Source organism: Lynx canadensis, chromosome A2 (assembly GCF_007474595.2).
Source record: "Lynx canadensis isolate LIC74 chromosome A2, mLynCan4.pri.v2, whole genome shotgun sequence".
Taxonomy (NCBI): Eukaryota; Metazoa; Chordata; class Mammalia; order Carnivora; family Felidae; genus Lynx; species Lynx canadensis.
Window position 1 is genome coordinate 156493151 of NC_044304.2, and position 15466 is coordinate 156508616.

General features: G+C 54.8%; 1 protein-coding gene across 1 annotated transcript; it reads right to left on the minus strand.

Moving 5' to 3' along the window:
• Positions 1-68: 68 nt before the first annotated feature.
• TRPV6 (transient receptor potential cation channel subfamily V member 6) lies at positions 69-14510 on the minus strand. The gene is made up of 15 exons (XM_030308620.2): positions 14145-14510; positions 6512-6609; positions 6240-6362; positions 5787-5924; positions 5409-5507; positions 5131-5306; positions 4613-4759; positions 4318-4530; positions 3918-4004; positions 3742-3818; positions 3364-3529; positions 2907-2973; positions 2266-2534; positions 1163-1269; positions 69-869 (listed from the first exon to the last, which is right to left on the minus strand). The coding sequence occupies exons 1-15, from the start codon at positions 14270-14272 to the stop codon at positions 590-592; spliced, it is 2175 nt and encodes a 724-aa protein (XP_030164480.1). The 5' UTR covers positions 14273-14510; the 3' UTR covers positions 69-589.
• Positions 14511-15466: the final 956 nt, after the last annotated feature.

Below are 15466 nucleotides of genomic sequence, written 5' to 3' on the forward strand. Positions count from 1 at the left end.
AGGGCTGGGAAGGCCTCGGAGAAGGAGCGCAGGGCCATTGCCGGAAGGGGACACGGCAGAGCCGAATGCGCAAGGAAGCAGAGCAGGGAACGGCTTTATTGGAAGGTAGAAGGTGGCAAGACTGAAGCAGCTTTACCCCGCCCCCAAAGCGGTTCCTGTCCCCCTCACTCCTGCTCTCCACGTGCCTCCCCCCACCCAGCTGTCTGGAGCACCCTGGGAAGGACTGTCCCCTTCCCACCATGACCCTGGGGCAGAGGCGGCAAGCCTGTCCTTAAAGTGCTTTGCTCTGACAGTGCAGAGTACTTCAGTAAGGCCGAAGAGCCCGCAGCCTCGTCCTCACTGGCACCAGCCCTGTGCTCGGGGTGAGGCGAGGGCCACCTCCCCCCTTGCTTTCTATTCGCCCCCTGAGCCGAACGAGTAGTGGGGACCTGGGGCAGCGATTCCCCAGCTGCATTCCTCAAGGGGGCGGGGGAGGGGGTGCCTTCCGCCTTCCTCCCCCACCGGGGAGAGGTGTTTGGGTTTTGCGTGTTGATGCCCCACCCCCCGGGGAAAATTAGAGCAGCTGCTGGGGCCAGACGGTAGACTGGGCTCAGATCTGATACTCCCAGCCTTCCCCGTCTTCCAGACCCCTGTTGACCAACCCCCTCAGTTCCCTCCTCAGGGTGCCTTGCCGAAGCCTCTCCCAGTTGGCGCTGCTGCGGGAGGTACTTCGGGACACCGAGGGGGTGGACGGACACAGGTGGGGGCCCGAGGGGTGGTCCGGCCGCAGTTTCTCCGAGGCTTTGTCCGAGTCCTCGGAGGCCGGGATGTGGAAGGCATGTGCGTAGCGCCGCATCCGCTGCCGGTTGAGATCCTGTCTGTCTTCCACCCTGTGGAGCGCAAGGCCGTGAGAGGCAGCCGAGGACGGACGGGCTGCCCCGGACCCGCGCCCGCGTCGTGTCCTCCGCTCACCCCATCCCACCGTGACCGGCCTTTTCCCACCACTGCGGCTAGTGCGCACACGGGGGCTGCCGGCATCTCAGCGGCGGCTTTCGGGGGGCCCGAGCATCTAGCGGGGCCCCTCCCTTAACAGCAGGGATCCCTTAGGGGACCTCCGGGCAACGCGGGTCAACGGGCGCAGGGCCCCGGGAGCAGGAGGCCGTCCAGCCCGGCAGGAACTCACCGCAGGAACCAGCGGTCCCCCAGCCCATACTCGCGCCCGCAGATCCCCGAGCGAGGCCACAGGCAGCGAGGCAGCTTCCGCTCCAGCATCACCGTGGTGGCCACCACCTGCGTGTGGGGGCCGAAGGGGCCATCAGAGGTGGGGTGCTGACCGAGAAATGGACTGAGGAGGGCGGGAAGAGGAGAGGGCGTCGGGCGGAGGGAGGACAGTGTAGCAGTAGCTAGGAAACGCAGGAGCTCATGGCCTCCAAGAGGGGACAACACCCCCAAGCTGGGGGGTGCGGGGTGTCAGCTTGGCTGACCCTCTTCTGTGGGACAGAGTCCATGGGACATGAGCCCACAGCTCTTTACCCCGGGACCCGACACCCGCGCTGCTCCTGCAGGAGGTTGAGGGACCCCGCCCTAAGGAGACAGGAAGGAGGGCAAAGCAGACAGAAAGGGATCCTCAGGGCCACAGGATATTTTGACCCTACAGACATAAAGGCCACTTATAAATGCTACCACCCTACTGAGAAATCGAATATCAGGACATGTGCATGGAAACCTATTTTCCTGAGCAAACCCCATTTAGCCAACCTAGGGCCGTTTAACTCTGCTCTACACAGCACAGCAAAGTGCCATTCAGTTTGGGGGGTTTGCATTTTTATTTTTGTGGAGAGAAATTATTTTCTAAGTATATTTTTAAACGGTGCTTTGACTCATTTAATGGTCTTCTGTCTCCATCGTGATGATCTGACCGAAGATAACTTCCGCTCCTCTGGGAAGTTTTTGTAGCATTTCTTTTTAACCTGTCCAAGTTTTCTGCGTCAGGTTTTACAGACTGATTTCCTAAATGCACTTTCATCCACCATTAGTTGTATTTCTTGTTGATTCTTCTAGAAAAGCCTGAGGTTTTACTTTTTGGGAAAATGATGAATTCTTTTCAGCTGTTCAGGTATTAGTCCGTTGTATTGCGAATACTCTGCGTTATTTTGTGTCCTGCGCAGTAAAACCGTCTAAACCTACGTGGGGTCAAAATATCCTGCTTCTGTCTGAGTTCAGCTCGGTCCTTGGCTGGGGCGGGGAATGGCCTGCACTAGCCCTCCCGGTCACCAGGGGGCTCACCTGCGCCCTCCAGAGCTCATCCCGCTCGTGGGCCACCCGCCAGTGAGTGTCACCCATCATGGCGATAAGGAGGTTGAGCATGAGCAGCGTGGCGATGATGGCGAAGGCAGCGTAGGTGATGCTGTACATGAAGGGCAAATCCACGTCATAGTTGGCAGGCCCGTCGATGACGGTGAGGAACAGCTCGAAGGTGCTGAACAGCGCCATGGGGTAGTCGTAGAAATGGCCCAGCTCGTCGGGGTCCTCTGTCTGGAAGATGATATAGAAGGCTGCTCCACCCAAGGGGGTGAGAGTTACCATGGCAACCACATACCAGACTGGACCACGGCCAGCTCTTTGCTGCCCATTCCAGCCCTGTTTCCCTCTTCTCCATCCAGTGTCCCCATCCAGCCTTCCGCGCGCCATGCTTTGGGTTCTTACATTCCCTTATTTTCAGTATGGCTTATCCTGATCCCAAGAGGCACGTCTGGAAGCACTCCCAGTTTTGTCTCACCTCCAGGCATGTTCCATCCTCAGACCTGACAGCCTCCTATCCCTGTCTTCCCTCCCAGCTTCCCCCACATTTATCCACAGGCATTCTGGGCTCTCCAGCCTCCTCCAACCTCCCCTTCCCACGGCCCCTTCCCGGCCAGATGATTTACCTGAGGCAAAGCCCAGGATGACCACAGCCATCAGCCAGCAGAATCGCATCAGGTCGCCAAAAATCATCTAAAGGGAGGAGAGGAAGGAAAATACCTCCACATGGGTCCCCTGAGCAACTGCCCCTTGTGGCCTCTCACTGGACTCGCCCCGAGAAGTCCCACAGTTCTGCCCTCCAGGGGTTAGCAAGCTGTGGCTGCATGGCAAATCTCCTTGGACTGTTTGGGTATGGCCCTTGAACTAAGAATGCTTTTCACATTTTTCAAGGATTGAGAAAACAAAAAGAAGGAGGAGGAGGAGGAAAAGGAACGAAAATGCAATAGAGACCCACATGTGGCTGCAAAATCTTCCATCTATTATCTGGTCTTTCAGAAAAATGTTTGCCGCAGCCCCCACTCCAGGACCTTTCTCTAGAAAGCTTGGGGCGGGGCGTGGGGTGGGGGGGGTGGGGGCACGGACCTTCTGGATCATGATGGTGAAAGGGCCCAACATCTGGAATCCTCGGGCGAAGTACATGACATTGCACCAGCCCAGCACCAGGGCGAAGGACATGGGCACCACCTCCCCATTGGCGTTCGTGAGCCGCATCACCATGGTCACCAGCACCATGCAGGCATAGGTGATGCTGGGGGTGGGGAGCAGAGGGGGAATGAGAAGAGACCAGGATTGTCCTGGGGACTGCACCCACACACTCACATTTGGCCTCCCCAAGTTCAGTACACAAGGGCACACAATCATTGGAGAAGGATCTCTGGAATTAATTTTCTCCAGTGATTGTCCAGGGGTCGGGAATCCAGGGAGTGAGTGGGGGCATTGGTGGAGAGCAAGGAGACTCACATGAGGACGTGGAATGGCCCTCCGAGGATGGTCTGTCCAAAGAAGCGAGTGACCCCCACCCTGAAGATGTCTGGAATCTGGAGAGAGGCCAGGAAGACACAAAGGCACTTGTAGACTGGGGCTCGGGCTGGATCCCTGGGGCCAACAGCCTCACCCTAGATCCTGACCATCCTCACCTCTGCAAGCAGAATGAGCACAGCTCCGATGACGGTCACGAGCTCCCCCACCAGGCGGAGGTCATCCTGGGGGCTCACATAGGCCTCCTGAAGGGGAAACAGGGTCAGAACACTCAGGGACCCCATGCATCCTGCCTGTCTGTCCCTAGGCATGAGTCCGTGTCTCCTGTATAAAGTCACCAGCCCTGTAGGATTGTTTTTAACCTGGTAGGCTGGGCTCTCTCAAACTGCCCTTTGAGCATATGTGTGTTTCTGTGTGTCTGTACTTTGAGTTTGTGCCTACGTAATTGAGAGCTGGGTGAGGGAGAAACGGGGGCTGGAGAGCAGGTAAGCGATGCGGGGCTGAGGAAGGACAGGGAGCTGAATCCTGCCCTGAGCTCAGCCGCCCCTAGGGCATCACCTGAAGTAGCTTCTGCTGTAGGAGCGTGTTGTCCCGGGGACCAGTGTGGTTATTGGTCCTGGGCTTGAGGGGGCGGTAGACGCAGCACACGGTGAAACAGATGATGTACAGCAGGTATATGGTGCCCAGCACGCAGAAGTACGGCCGCCCGTATTTCTTCCACTTGAGGCTCACCAGCTCTTTCACCGGGGTCTGGTCCAGGATCTGGCGAGCCTGCGGCAGAAAGAAAATAGAGCGGGCACCTCGGAGACCCTGACTTCCCTCGCCAGCTGCTTTCTGACCCTACGACCCGTACCTCCCGCTTCTTGGTGGTAACAATAAGTTCCAGGAGAGACTGCTCATCCCCTGAAGAGTCGATCTCGGTGAGGTCGTAGAGAGTGGAGGTCAGCGGCCCGTAGGTCCACTGGATGTGCTTCCGCTTCTGCATCAGGTGCTGGAACATCTGAGAAGACACGGGGGTGAGTCGGAGGGTCAGTGTGAGAAGCTGGGCCGGGGGGTCTCCACCGCTGACGACGGCTACGGCCCGCTCCTTGCGACTGACGGACAGTTAGTTGCGTGAGCCTCCTTTTTTCTAGTAGTCTTTCTTTCCCACACACCCTATAAGGATCTGAAAGAGGAGGACGGGCAAAGGGAACAGAACGCCGGGCTCCCAGAGCACATGTCCTAAAGCGACATTCTCAAAGCCTCCCGCCCAGGGGTCCCTGAGGCTGAACATTTAGCGACAGAGTAGGGAGGAAGGGGCCCCACCCTCCGGGCAGTTGGGCACCAAGGGTCTTTGAAAGGCCGCCATGGGGCCAGGGGAGTGTCCCTCACCACGGTGTTGCCCTCCACTCCGGCCAGCTTGAAGGGGGTGAGACCCTGGTGATTGGGCACGAGGTCCAGGGACTGCAGGTGGTCCCTGCGCCCATCATAGGACAGCAGCAGGTTGTACATCTGGCAGGCAAAGGTCTTGTTGGGCTGCAGGACGAGGATGTGCAACACGGTGTTTCCTGGGGGAGGACGCGGGCGTCACGTGGCCGTTGCGCTGAAGTCCCCGCTGATGCCCTGCCCGACCTGGGGTGGCCCCTGCCCTTCCGGCCCCCAGCTCTTACCCAGGGAGTCCTGGGCCCGGATGTCAGCTCCATGCTCAATGAGCAGCCTCACCATCTCCTCACTGCCCACGCAGGCAGCAAAGGACAAGGGGTGCTCCCCTGTGGACACAGAAGGCTCGCTGCCGTGAGGGCCCGATGGGCTGGGGGATGGGCAGCGTCCCCGAGTGACTGCCTCCTTGCCCTCGCGTGGCAGCTCTGGGCTTGGGGACGCTCGTCAGCAGAAGCAGAGGCAGGGATGGAGCACGCGGCGCAGGGAGGCTTGGCTCTGGCCTGATACCCTGAAAGGCCCAGCTGCTTCCGGCCCTCCTCGGCCCGCCCTCCCTTTGCTCTTGCCCACCTCCCCATGTCCCTTCCTCCCAGCCCCGGCCCCGCTCTCACCAAAGTAGATGAGGTTGCGGGGGCTGCGGCGGAACGCCGTGCCTGTGGCTCTCGCAGACACGCTGGCCCCGTGGGCAAGCAGGGCTCTCACCAAGTTCACGTTCTGGTTCACGATGGCTATGTGCAGGGCGGTCTGACCTGGCCCAGAGAAAGCCTCAGTCATGGGGTCTGTCCCCAGGATCCTGCAAGGGTCCCTCCCATATCTACACCCAGTCCTCCTCACTCCTGCAGCCTGAGGTGGCAGGGGGGTGTCACGGAGCCCCCGGTCTGGCAGGGTACCCAGGGAAACCAGCTGCTGCCTCTTCTCCCCTTGCATTTTGGGGGGTTGGTGTTCTAACGGTGCGCGGTGAGGATGAGAAGAACAAAGGGAGATGGGGGGAGGAACAAAGCCCTCTTTGGTCGCCCCGAGTTAATCCACTGCAGAGACTGGCTTAAAACACCCAGCACCCTCACCCTCGTACAGTTCCGATGTCATGGGCTCAAAGACCAGCTCCGGGGCAGCCTCCATCAGCACCATGGCGGCCTCCAGGTTGTCATAGAGGGCCGCTATGTGCAGTGCTGTCTCCCCCATGGCTCCTGGTGTTGGCAGAAAGAAGAGTCATATGGCTTCCATGGGGCAGGGGCATGGTGACCATAAGCATTTAGGGGCCCACTACAGAAGGTCCTGGGCTACACTGGGAGCCACATGTGTAGCTCTGACGGGTGCTGAGGGCTCTGCCCCTTACCTCTCTGGTGCACCTCACAGGCCTCATACTTGAGTAGCTTGTTGAGAGCCTGGACGTTGTTCTCCTTGGCAGCTAGAAGGAGAGGAGACTCCCAGATCCTAGAAGGGAATGGGATCAGAAAGGTGGCGATGGTGAGCGTGCCCAGTGGTGCAGTGAGGGCTGATGGCTTGGCTCCTTCATATACAGACACGTGCACCTCAGACCCTGAACTTGATCCAGGGAATTGAGGTCAGCAGCGTCCCGAGGGTTGCCGGATTTTTTCTTGACCGGTTAGCTACCCCAAACCAACTGTTCCCCCTTTCAGCTTGTGTGGGCGAAGCATCAGTGACTGGTTTCCCATCCCCTGAGTGCTGGGACCAGAATATGTGTGTGTGTGTTATCTGTGCATATCGGGTACGGAGGGGAGGAGTTAAAGTACTCATTCACCTCCTGACCTACTGACCTCTGGGGCAACCCTGTTTAGCTTCACTAAGTGCCCCGTGATTACCCCCGAGATAAGCCTTGTTTTCATGGACCAAGGGTACAAGGAATTCCTCCCTCATATTCGTGAAGAAAGTCAACAAGTAGAGGCTAGATTTCCCCAGCGACATGATGCTCGCCTTTCCAGACCTTCTCAGCAAAGCCCGTTGATCCCGGCGCTTCCTTTCCAACCACAGCATCCTCAGAGCTCCGTCAGAGAGCAACAGTGGATCCTTTTTGTTCTGACCCCTAAGCAGAGTGTAGTTTCTTTCTACTTCCTGTCTGCTTCCCACTTGTTTTAGGCACACACACACACACACACACACAAATCATCTCCTCTGATTCACCAAACCCTTTTGAGTTTTATTCCTACAATGAACTAAAAACCTGTATTACTATAAAAACTTAGCCCAACTAAGACCCATGGGGCCCCCTCTGTTCAATTTCTCTCTTGGCCTGGAGCCATTTGGTCTTTCTATGGGATCTAAATGAAATAACGCCACTTATCCATAGATGGCCAACTATGTGAATGGAAGATCACACACTGGTGCTGGCAGGAAATCAACTCCAAGAGCCGGGACGGGAGGGTGATCAGGAGAGGAGGAAGGAGCACAAGACTCATATCCCCCAGAGTGTTGGCCCCAGCTTCCCTGCCCCCACTTCCATGCCACTTGGATGGCCATCAGGCTTTGTCAATTCAACATTCAATCCCTACCTCCTCGTGCCTACCGACCCTCATCGTCCATGTCTTCATTCTCTATTCTGCCCCTCGTTAGCAAAATATTCTAGCTAGTTTCCCGTGCCCTATTTACCACCAATCCACCCTTCTCCATGCTGCCAAGGTACACCCTCTAAATGGCATTGCCATCACCGTTTAGAAAAGTCTGATGGGAGGGGCGCCTGGGTGGCTCAGTCGGTTGAGCGTCCGACTTCGGCTCGGGTCATGATCTCACGGTCTGTGAGTTCGAGCCCTGCGTCGGGCTCTGTGCCGACAGCTCAGAGCCTGGAGCCTGCTTCGGATTCTGTGTCTCCTTCTCTCTCTGCCCCTCCCCTACTTGTGCCCCATCTCTCAAAAATAAATAAATGTAAAAAGAAAAGAAAAGAAAAGTCTGATGGGTCCTTAAATGCCCACGGAGAAAGAATACAGAGATCCTTTCTAGCTTCGGTGGCCTTATTTTCCCCTCTTTCCTCCTCCCATTCACTCCTTATCCCAGCTATTCTGGCCCCACCACTGCCACCCCCCGCCCCCGAACACTCCATTCTCCCGAGGCTTGTGCCATATGTAACTTCCACCTGGAATCCAGAGCGTCTGCCTCACCCTGTTCATTTCTGTTCTGTAACCCCAATGCCTAGGGATGTGCTCTGCATACGGTAGACACTCCACCACCATCTGCAGAATGAATGAATTTGTAGCAGTAGCAGAAGGTAGTGTGGCCTCCCTGCCCCTGCTTATTATCTCCATTGGCCACCCTTTAAGCCAACCTTAGGCGAACATGTAATCTAAGTAAAAAACAGTATGCTTAATATACAAACACAGCTGCAAAGCAAATTTTCCACACCCCCTTCACCACCACCACTGCCTTTCCAACAATTTGCCCAAACCCCTCCTCTATAAATATTCTAGAGCCAGCCCTATTCCCCAACACACATACACACCCTCCCAGGAAGTTTTCCACACTATATAGTCTGGCCCTTTATTTTTGCATCTTTCACTGTGTGTTGTGATTAGTACAGTCTTTCCTCTACACAAGGGACACTTGAGGGCGGAGGTCAGCCACTTTCTCCTGTCTGTTTCCTTTCCCTGCTCTCTTTCAATTAGCTTCTGGCTCTATGGCCTATTTTGACTAAAGTTAATGGCAAAGTTACAAATGGACCCAAGGGAGCTTCTTGCCCAAGTGCAGGGTTCTGCTCCCTACTTCCTAAAATATGAGTGGGGAGGCTAGTTGGCGGAAGGCCCACAGACACCCCTTTGGGTCCCTGCGTGTCTCTGAAGGCCACAAATGTCGCCGACAAGCCTCCATTCCTATGTGCTCTTTCTCTTGCCTTGCCGACTGCCCTAGCGGGCCAGGAAACAACAAGGAGTTGCTGTCCATTGGGGCTTGCCAGATTTACCAAATAAAAATGCAGGGTGCTCCTTTAGATTTTAATTTTAGATTTCCAGCCAATACTTTTTTAATATAACTATGTCCCATGTGACATTTGGGACATACTAACGACTTGTTAATCATTTATATGAAATTCGAATTTAACTCCATGTCCCGCATCTTATCTGGCAAAGTTTGTAGAGAACTGGTCTCTTTTGGGTGGCAAACTCCAGAATTCAACGAAAAAGGGGGCAGTGTATGAATGGTTCCGAGGGGATCAGATAAGGCAATTACTTGCAGTGGCACCATAGGGCCACAAGGGGACAGCAGAGAAAGCCCTCAGTCAGGATCTTGGCAGTCAGTCGGAACCCCAAAACCTGACTACCCTTGGGACCCAGAAAAAAGGCACAAGAGCAGACCCATCCAACAATTTTTGTGCCTGAGACACGAGCGGTTTCTACCAGAGCAACCCAGCACAGACGTTTAGATCTGGAGCAAAATCTACACGTCTTTACTAGGTCTCTACCAGGCACCTCCCCAAGGCAGGAAGAGGAGATACTGATAACATACCTTCTGGTTTGAATGGTTACATTATACTTGGTCCCTTCCAGGGGGAAATTTTACTTTATTTAGTAGATTAGTTAACATCGCTACCAGAATCTCTTGTTTACAAATGGTGGTTGAGAGCTGTAGCTCTCAACCAGGGGTGAACACCCCCCCCCACCCACCAAGGAATCTGGCAACACCTGGAGACATTTTTGGTTGTCACAACTGGGGTAGGGTGGAGAGGTGCCACTGGCATCTAGTGGGTAGAAGGCAGGGATGCTGTTCAGGAGGATCTTATGCAGGCCAGTCTCCTACAACGAAGAATTATTCTGTCCAAAATGTCCATCTGCAAGGTAGGGAATTCCTGACCTATAGCTTGAATTGTTCATAAACGATTTTTTTTTAAAAGAGGACTCTTCACATTAAAAAGAATGAGAAACTCCCTATACGTGCTTTCTTACAGATTGTTAAATATTTAAGAGAGAAACAAAAAGGTAAAGCCTTTGGAGCACTTGCTGATTAAGTAGCAAAAAGAAATTACAGACAAAATGTGAAATTATAGCAGTATGAAAGCTGTATGAAAGCTGTTTTCAGAATTTAGCATGCTTTACTTTGCTGAACAATAATTATAAAATTGAATGGTTTTGCTCAATATTAGACTGGTGAAAACCAAATTACAAAACCTAGCCCATTTTTTACATAGTAAACAAATCACTGATCTCCTCCTTAAGATTCCCTCTGGGCCAGCAGAAAGTATCTCTCCCTTTCTCCCTGTTTCCTGCACTCTGTCCTCCCCTCCTCCTCCTTCTTTGTTTTTGTTTTTGTTTTACTTATTTTTGAGAGAGAGACAGAGTGAAAGTGGGGGAGGGACAGAGAAAGAGGGAGGCACAGAATCTGAAGCAGGCTCTGAGCTGTCAGCAGAGCCCCATGTGGGGACACGGGGCTCGAACCCATGAAATGTGAGATCGTGACCTGAGCTGAAGTCCCACACTCAACCTCTTCCTTCTTGAGAATGTGTCCATGCCTACATGCACATGAGCAAAGTTCTGCATTTGGTTGCTGGAAACGAGACAAGATCCAGAGCACCTTTGGAGGAGAATTCAAACCAAAATTTTAGAGCTAGAAAGTTGCTAGAAATCTAACCTATCTGTCCATGTCACAGATGGAGAAAGAAGCCTGGAGTCCCGAGGTGACTTGTCCAAACAAGTCAGAGGCAGAGCTGGGACTAGGACCCCACTGGCCATTTCCCCATCCCTCTTCTCTGTGGCTCAGGCTTTGGAGAGGGATTAGAGGCACAGGAGCCATGTCCACAGACATGGGTCCCACTGGTCTCTCTCCAAGCACCCTGTCAGACGAGCACGCCATTTGGGAAAGGGAGGGCACACGCGACGTGGAGCTCAGTGTAGAGGTTCCCAGGAGGATACATCCCTGAAAGAAAGGAGGTGCCCAGCCCCTCAAACTCCTGCCAATGTTGGGTGTTGCCTTTGACTGTTGTATTTTTGGTTTTTTTTCATCACAGTAATCCCATTTGTTAAATGTGCTTTTCAGCTTCCAAAAGGGTATAGAGGTCGTAAGGATATGATCACGTTTGCTCCTTACAACCCTGTGGCATGGGCTGAATGAGTCTTTCATTTGTCAGAAAAGGAAACTGAGGCAGCACAACCAGATTGTTGCTAGATCACACAGAGTTAAAAGCAGAACGCTTGGCCAAGAACCTAGCCCCAGGCTCTCACCGCTAAATTATGTGGTTCTTCTAGTTTTATGGTTCTTCCTGATTTCTCTCAGGGGGAGGGGGTCAGCCCAGAGCAGTGACCACAGATGAAGGCAGTCGTGTGTGGGGAGGAAGCATGCGTGCACACGCTGGCCACTTGTGGGCTGTCTCCCTCCCTCTCAGGTTCTTGGCGAGTGGATGAGGAAGCCAAAGCTGGGAGAAAAGTGGTTATTTGCAGACTTGGAATCGGTCCGCCCTTCCAAGTCCTGCAGCTCTAGCACAAGTGCCTGCAACATGCATGTCTGCTGTGCCTCGTGAAGCAGGGAGTCCCAACACACTGGAGAGGCCCAATTTACTTTTCACAGACCCATGGCTTCACGTGTTTATACAGCTATCTAAGCAGAGGAGAACCTTCCGTGTTCACTGCCTTCCCACCATCTAGTGGGAGGGAGAAAGTGCCAACAACGGGGTCATGTGAGAGCCTCTGGGAGCTGCCCAGCATACCGACACCAGGCAGAATCAGATACCGCAGTGTCGTCCTCTCTGCTCCCATGACACGTGCTTATGCCCTTCTTAGGACACTCACCAAGCTCACTTGTCACCCAAGTAGATGCATCCTGAGGCATTTTGACCATGAGAACGTGAGCTCCTAGAGGGCAGGGAGGTCATGTTCATTTTCTACAAGTCTGGCAGAGTGCTTTATGCTCCATAAGTGTTTAGTATGTTGAATCTCAGGAAACAAGACAAGTCAAGGTCCAGGGAGAGATGACGAAGAAGAAACGGGAAAAAGATAATGGTTCAGCTTGGGTCCAGCATTGTGGATTTAAGCAGAGGGGGCAGTGGGACCAAGACCCAAGACACATCTGCTAGAGAGAGAGGAATGCTGGGTTCCTGGTCATCCTGGGGAGACCACGGAGCCTTTCCCTCTCACTGAACTACGCTCCACTCCCTGGAATCCGCCAGCCCCACCCAGAGGCCCCTCTGAACTGTTGGCACCAAGCTGACTTCACCACTTGCTCGCTTTGGGCCAGCCTCACTCCCAAGGGGATACCGGCACTGCCCCCCACAGGTTTGGGGTTATAGAAGACAAGATAGGTGCTCATTACATCGTCTGCTGCTTTCTGCCATCAGCCCACCTCCTCACCTGTCATATTGTCCCCACTTACATGGTCATCTCCTAGTTGCCCAGTTATGGGCAAGTCTCCCTTACGGCCGGTTGACTGCAAAGCCTAGGACACTTCCCTTTCCGGTGATTTCAGTGTCCTTCCTGGAAGTGCCCACCCAGAGGGGAATCAATGCTCCAGGCTCTGGGTGGGAAGGAGAGGGCTGAGAAGCTATGGAACCAGGCAGGGAGATCAGGAAAGGAGGGGATCCCTCAAAGTGACATCAGGCCCTCCTGGCCCAAGGCTGCAAGAGGAGCCCCACCGATGGTCTTCAGAAGAAATAGAGGCCGAAAAGATGAGTGGAAGCAGCCAGACTGTGGTCCCTGTCTCTGCTTTGCCCTGTTGGCACACAGAACGACTCTGCCACCCCTTCCAAGCCCCAGGCCTTTCTGTGCTCTGTGTCTGGCTCCCCCAGCCCCGGGGTCCTGAGTGGGTAGGGAAGAGTGGAACCAGTGACGGCCTATTCTCCAACAACAATGCCATTCTGTGCCTCAAGATGTCATCAGTCAAACATGCGCTCAGCCCCTACTCTCCCAGGCCCCGGGGGGAGAGAAGTGGGCGGCTGGTGTGAGAGAGGGGAAGCCAAAGCTCAAAAAGGAACACACCCCCAGCCCAGAATCCTGGGGCAAAGGAAGAAAAACCACAGGCGCTCCCTGGCAGGCTCAGGCAGGCCTCTGCTCTTGGAGATGGAGAAAGACCCTCAGATACAAAACCTTTGGGCTTTCCTCTGTGAAGAGACATGTGCTAACTGCCTTCTCAGGGACCCTGAGAAGGTGCTCCTTCTGGTGGGGTGCTCCACCCCACCGGAAGGACTCCCTTCTAGGGCATCAGCACCTGGGTAGGGAGACCCACGGACACTTTGGAGAGGACATCTCACGCAGGGATGTCTCCTCTCCTCTCCCTCCTAGGGCGTGGGGACATCAGAGTTTAGGGAAGTTTTCAGGGGCTCAAACTTTAGAGCCTCTCAGGTGAGCATGGGTCCTACGCACATCTGGTATGTGGTCAAGCATCCACACCCCTCTCCCCCGTAGAGGGTAAGGAAGTCCAGGGCTGGGTCCCAGCTCTGGTTCAAAATCATCCCCGTGTCTGGCATTCAGCCTTGGTCAATGCCTGCTGGTGGCGATAATGCGTAGGAACGGCAGCCGTGATCACCTCTTGTCTTCTGTGGTCACTGATGCCTGCAGTTCCTTGTCTGCCTCATTCATTCAATCATTCATTCATCCACTCCCCGCATGTGTATGTGCCTGCGTTACGTGTTTCTGCAGGACAGACTGCTCTGGGGCCAGGGAATACGGCCATCCGGCATTGTCCCGACCTACCAGCACCTCTGTGCTGGCGGTTCCATGATGCCACATCTTCCCAGGGCCCAGCAAGGTGGCCCGGCCCTTTAGAGAAGTGCGAAGGGCTTGCATAATTAGACTGGATCTTAAAGCCGGTGGTACCTGTGCCCATGCCAGCTCCCTCCCCTTCCACCTGGCCTCCAGGGGAGCTAGCCCCACCGGCTAAGACCTTTGAGACAAAATGCTCCCCAGGAGCCAGGCCTGGAAGCACAGTTTGTACAAATAGAGGTGCCAAACAAAGACTGAGAGGGGAAGGGGGAGAGGGGGAGGAAGGCGGGGGTGGGGGGGCAGGGAGGGCTGGGAGGGGCGAGGGAGCAGACTGAGGCTTACCTCTTCTGTTGCTGCAGGTTCTGCTCATCTCGGCTCTGGGCCCATGACTCCCGTCTCTGGAACCAACTACAGAATTTTCTCCACAGGCAGAGAATGAACCCCTTGTCCTTGGGTAGCGGCAACCCCATGGAGTGTAGGGCCGGCTCCTTGGGGGGCCGAGGCCCAGGCCAGACCCCCAGAGGACTCAGCCTTGGGGCCACATCAGCACCCCCAAGGGCCGGCCTGCCCTCGCCCTGTAGAGGTCCCGTCTCCTACCTCCCTGGTCCCTACCTCCCTGAGGAGTCTCCCCGAGGTGCCAGAGCCCGACTCCAGAGGGCTCTGAGGTTCTTACACCTGGCAGAGCTGGGACTCCCTCGGCTGGGTTCCTCCCCGGGAGCTCCTCCTGGGAGCAAGCGAGCCTGCAGACACTCCCACCCTCCTCCCAAATTACCTGAGATTTAAAGAGACAGGCCAGCCGACCTGCCTTCCATCTGCGGCCTTGGCCTTGCGTAAACTCCCTCCCTGCCCGCCTGGGTCTCTCTCCCTGCCCCCAGGCCAGTCCAGGAAGGGGAGGCCTTCAAAGAATGGAGAGGCCTCCCTTGGACTTTGGGACACCTGGTGACCTTTTATAGAAAGGCCTGGACAGGTCAGACTAGCCTGAGAGACTAGGCCTGAGGGAGGAGGGGAGGAGTCGCCGGCCTTGGGGACTGACGGGCCCCACAGGGAATGAGTAGCGCCCACCTCCCTCCCAGGGTCTTTTCTGTGTCTTTCCCTCCTGGAGACTCAGCTTTTTCTCACTCTTCCACTTTAATCTCTAGCCTGGCCCCAAATAGGTATGTAAACATGAAAACCAAGGGTGGGCCGGCAAACTTTTCCCGGAAAGGGCCAGATAGTACATGTAAGCATTTTAAGGGTGGCAAAACCACATACAAACATGTAGCCTCTGACACCCATGTTTTGTTTTGTTCCGATAGCCCCTCAGAGATGGATAATCCATCCTGAGCTCCCAGGCCAGGGCAAAAAAGTGGGCAGCCGTGGGCAGGATTTGGCCCCCCCTGGACTGCATAGGCTCCTACTCTGGAGTCCTAGAACCCATCCCCAACATATGTATTGGGTTACCAAATAAATACAGGACGCCCCATTAAATTGGAATTTCAGGTAAACAATGAAGTTTTGTTGTTGTTGTTGTTGTTGTTGTTTTAGCGTAAACATGTCCCCAGTATTGCAAGCCTGTTCTCTGGCCACCTCTGGTAGAGGCAGCCTCTATCCACCGTGACTGCCTTCTGGGCCCACAGAAACTCACATCAAACCTGTGGGGCAGGTATTCTTGTCCACATCTTACA

Coding starts and splice junctions, on each gene's coding strand:
- TRPV6 (XM_030308620.2), bottom strand. CDS start 14,272: ATGGGGTTGCCGCTACCCAAGGACAAGGGGTTCATTCTCTGCCTGTGG. Junction 3,530..3,741: donor GGGCCATTCCACGTCCTCAT/GTGAGTCTCCTT, acceptor CCCCACCCCCAG/CATCACCTATGCCTGCATGG. Junction 1,270..2,265: donor ATGAGCTCTGGAGGGCGCAG/GTGAGCCCCCTG, acceptor CCCCACACGCAG/GTGGTGGCCACCACGGTGAT.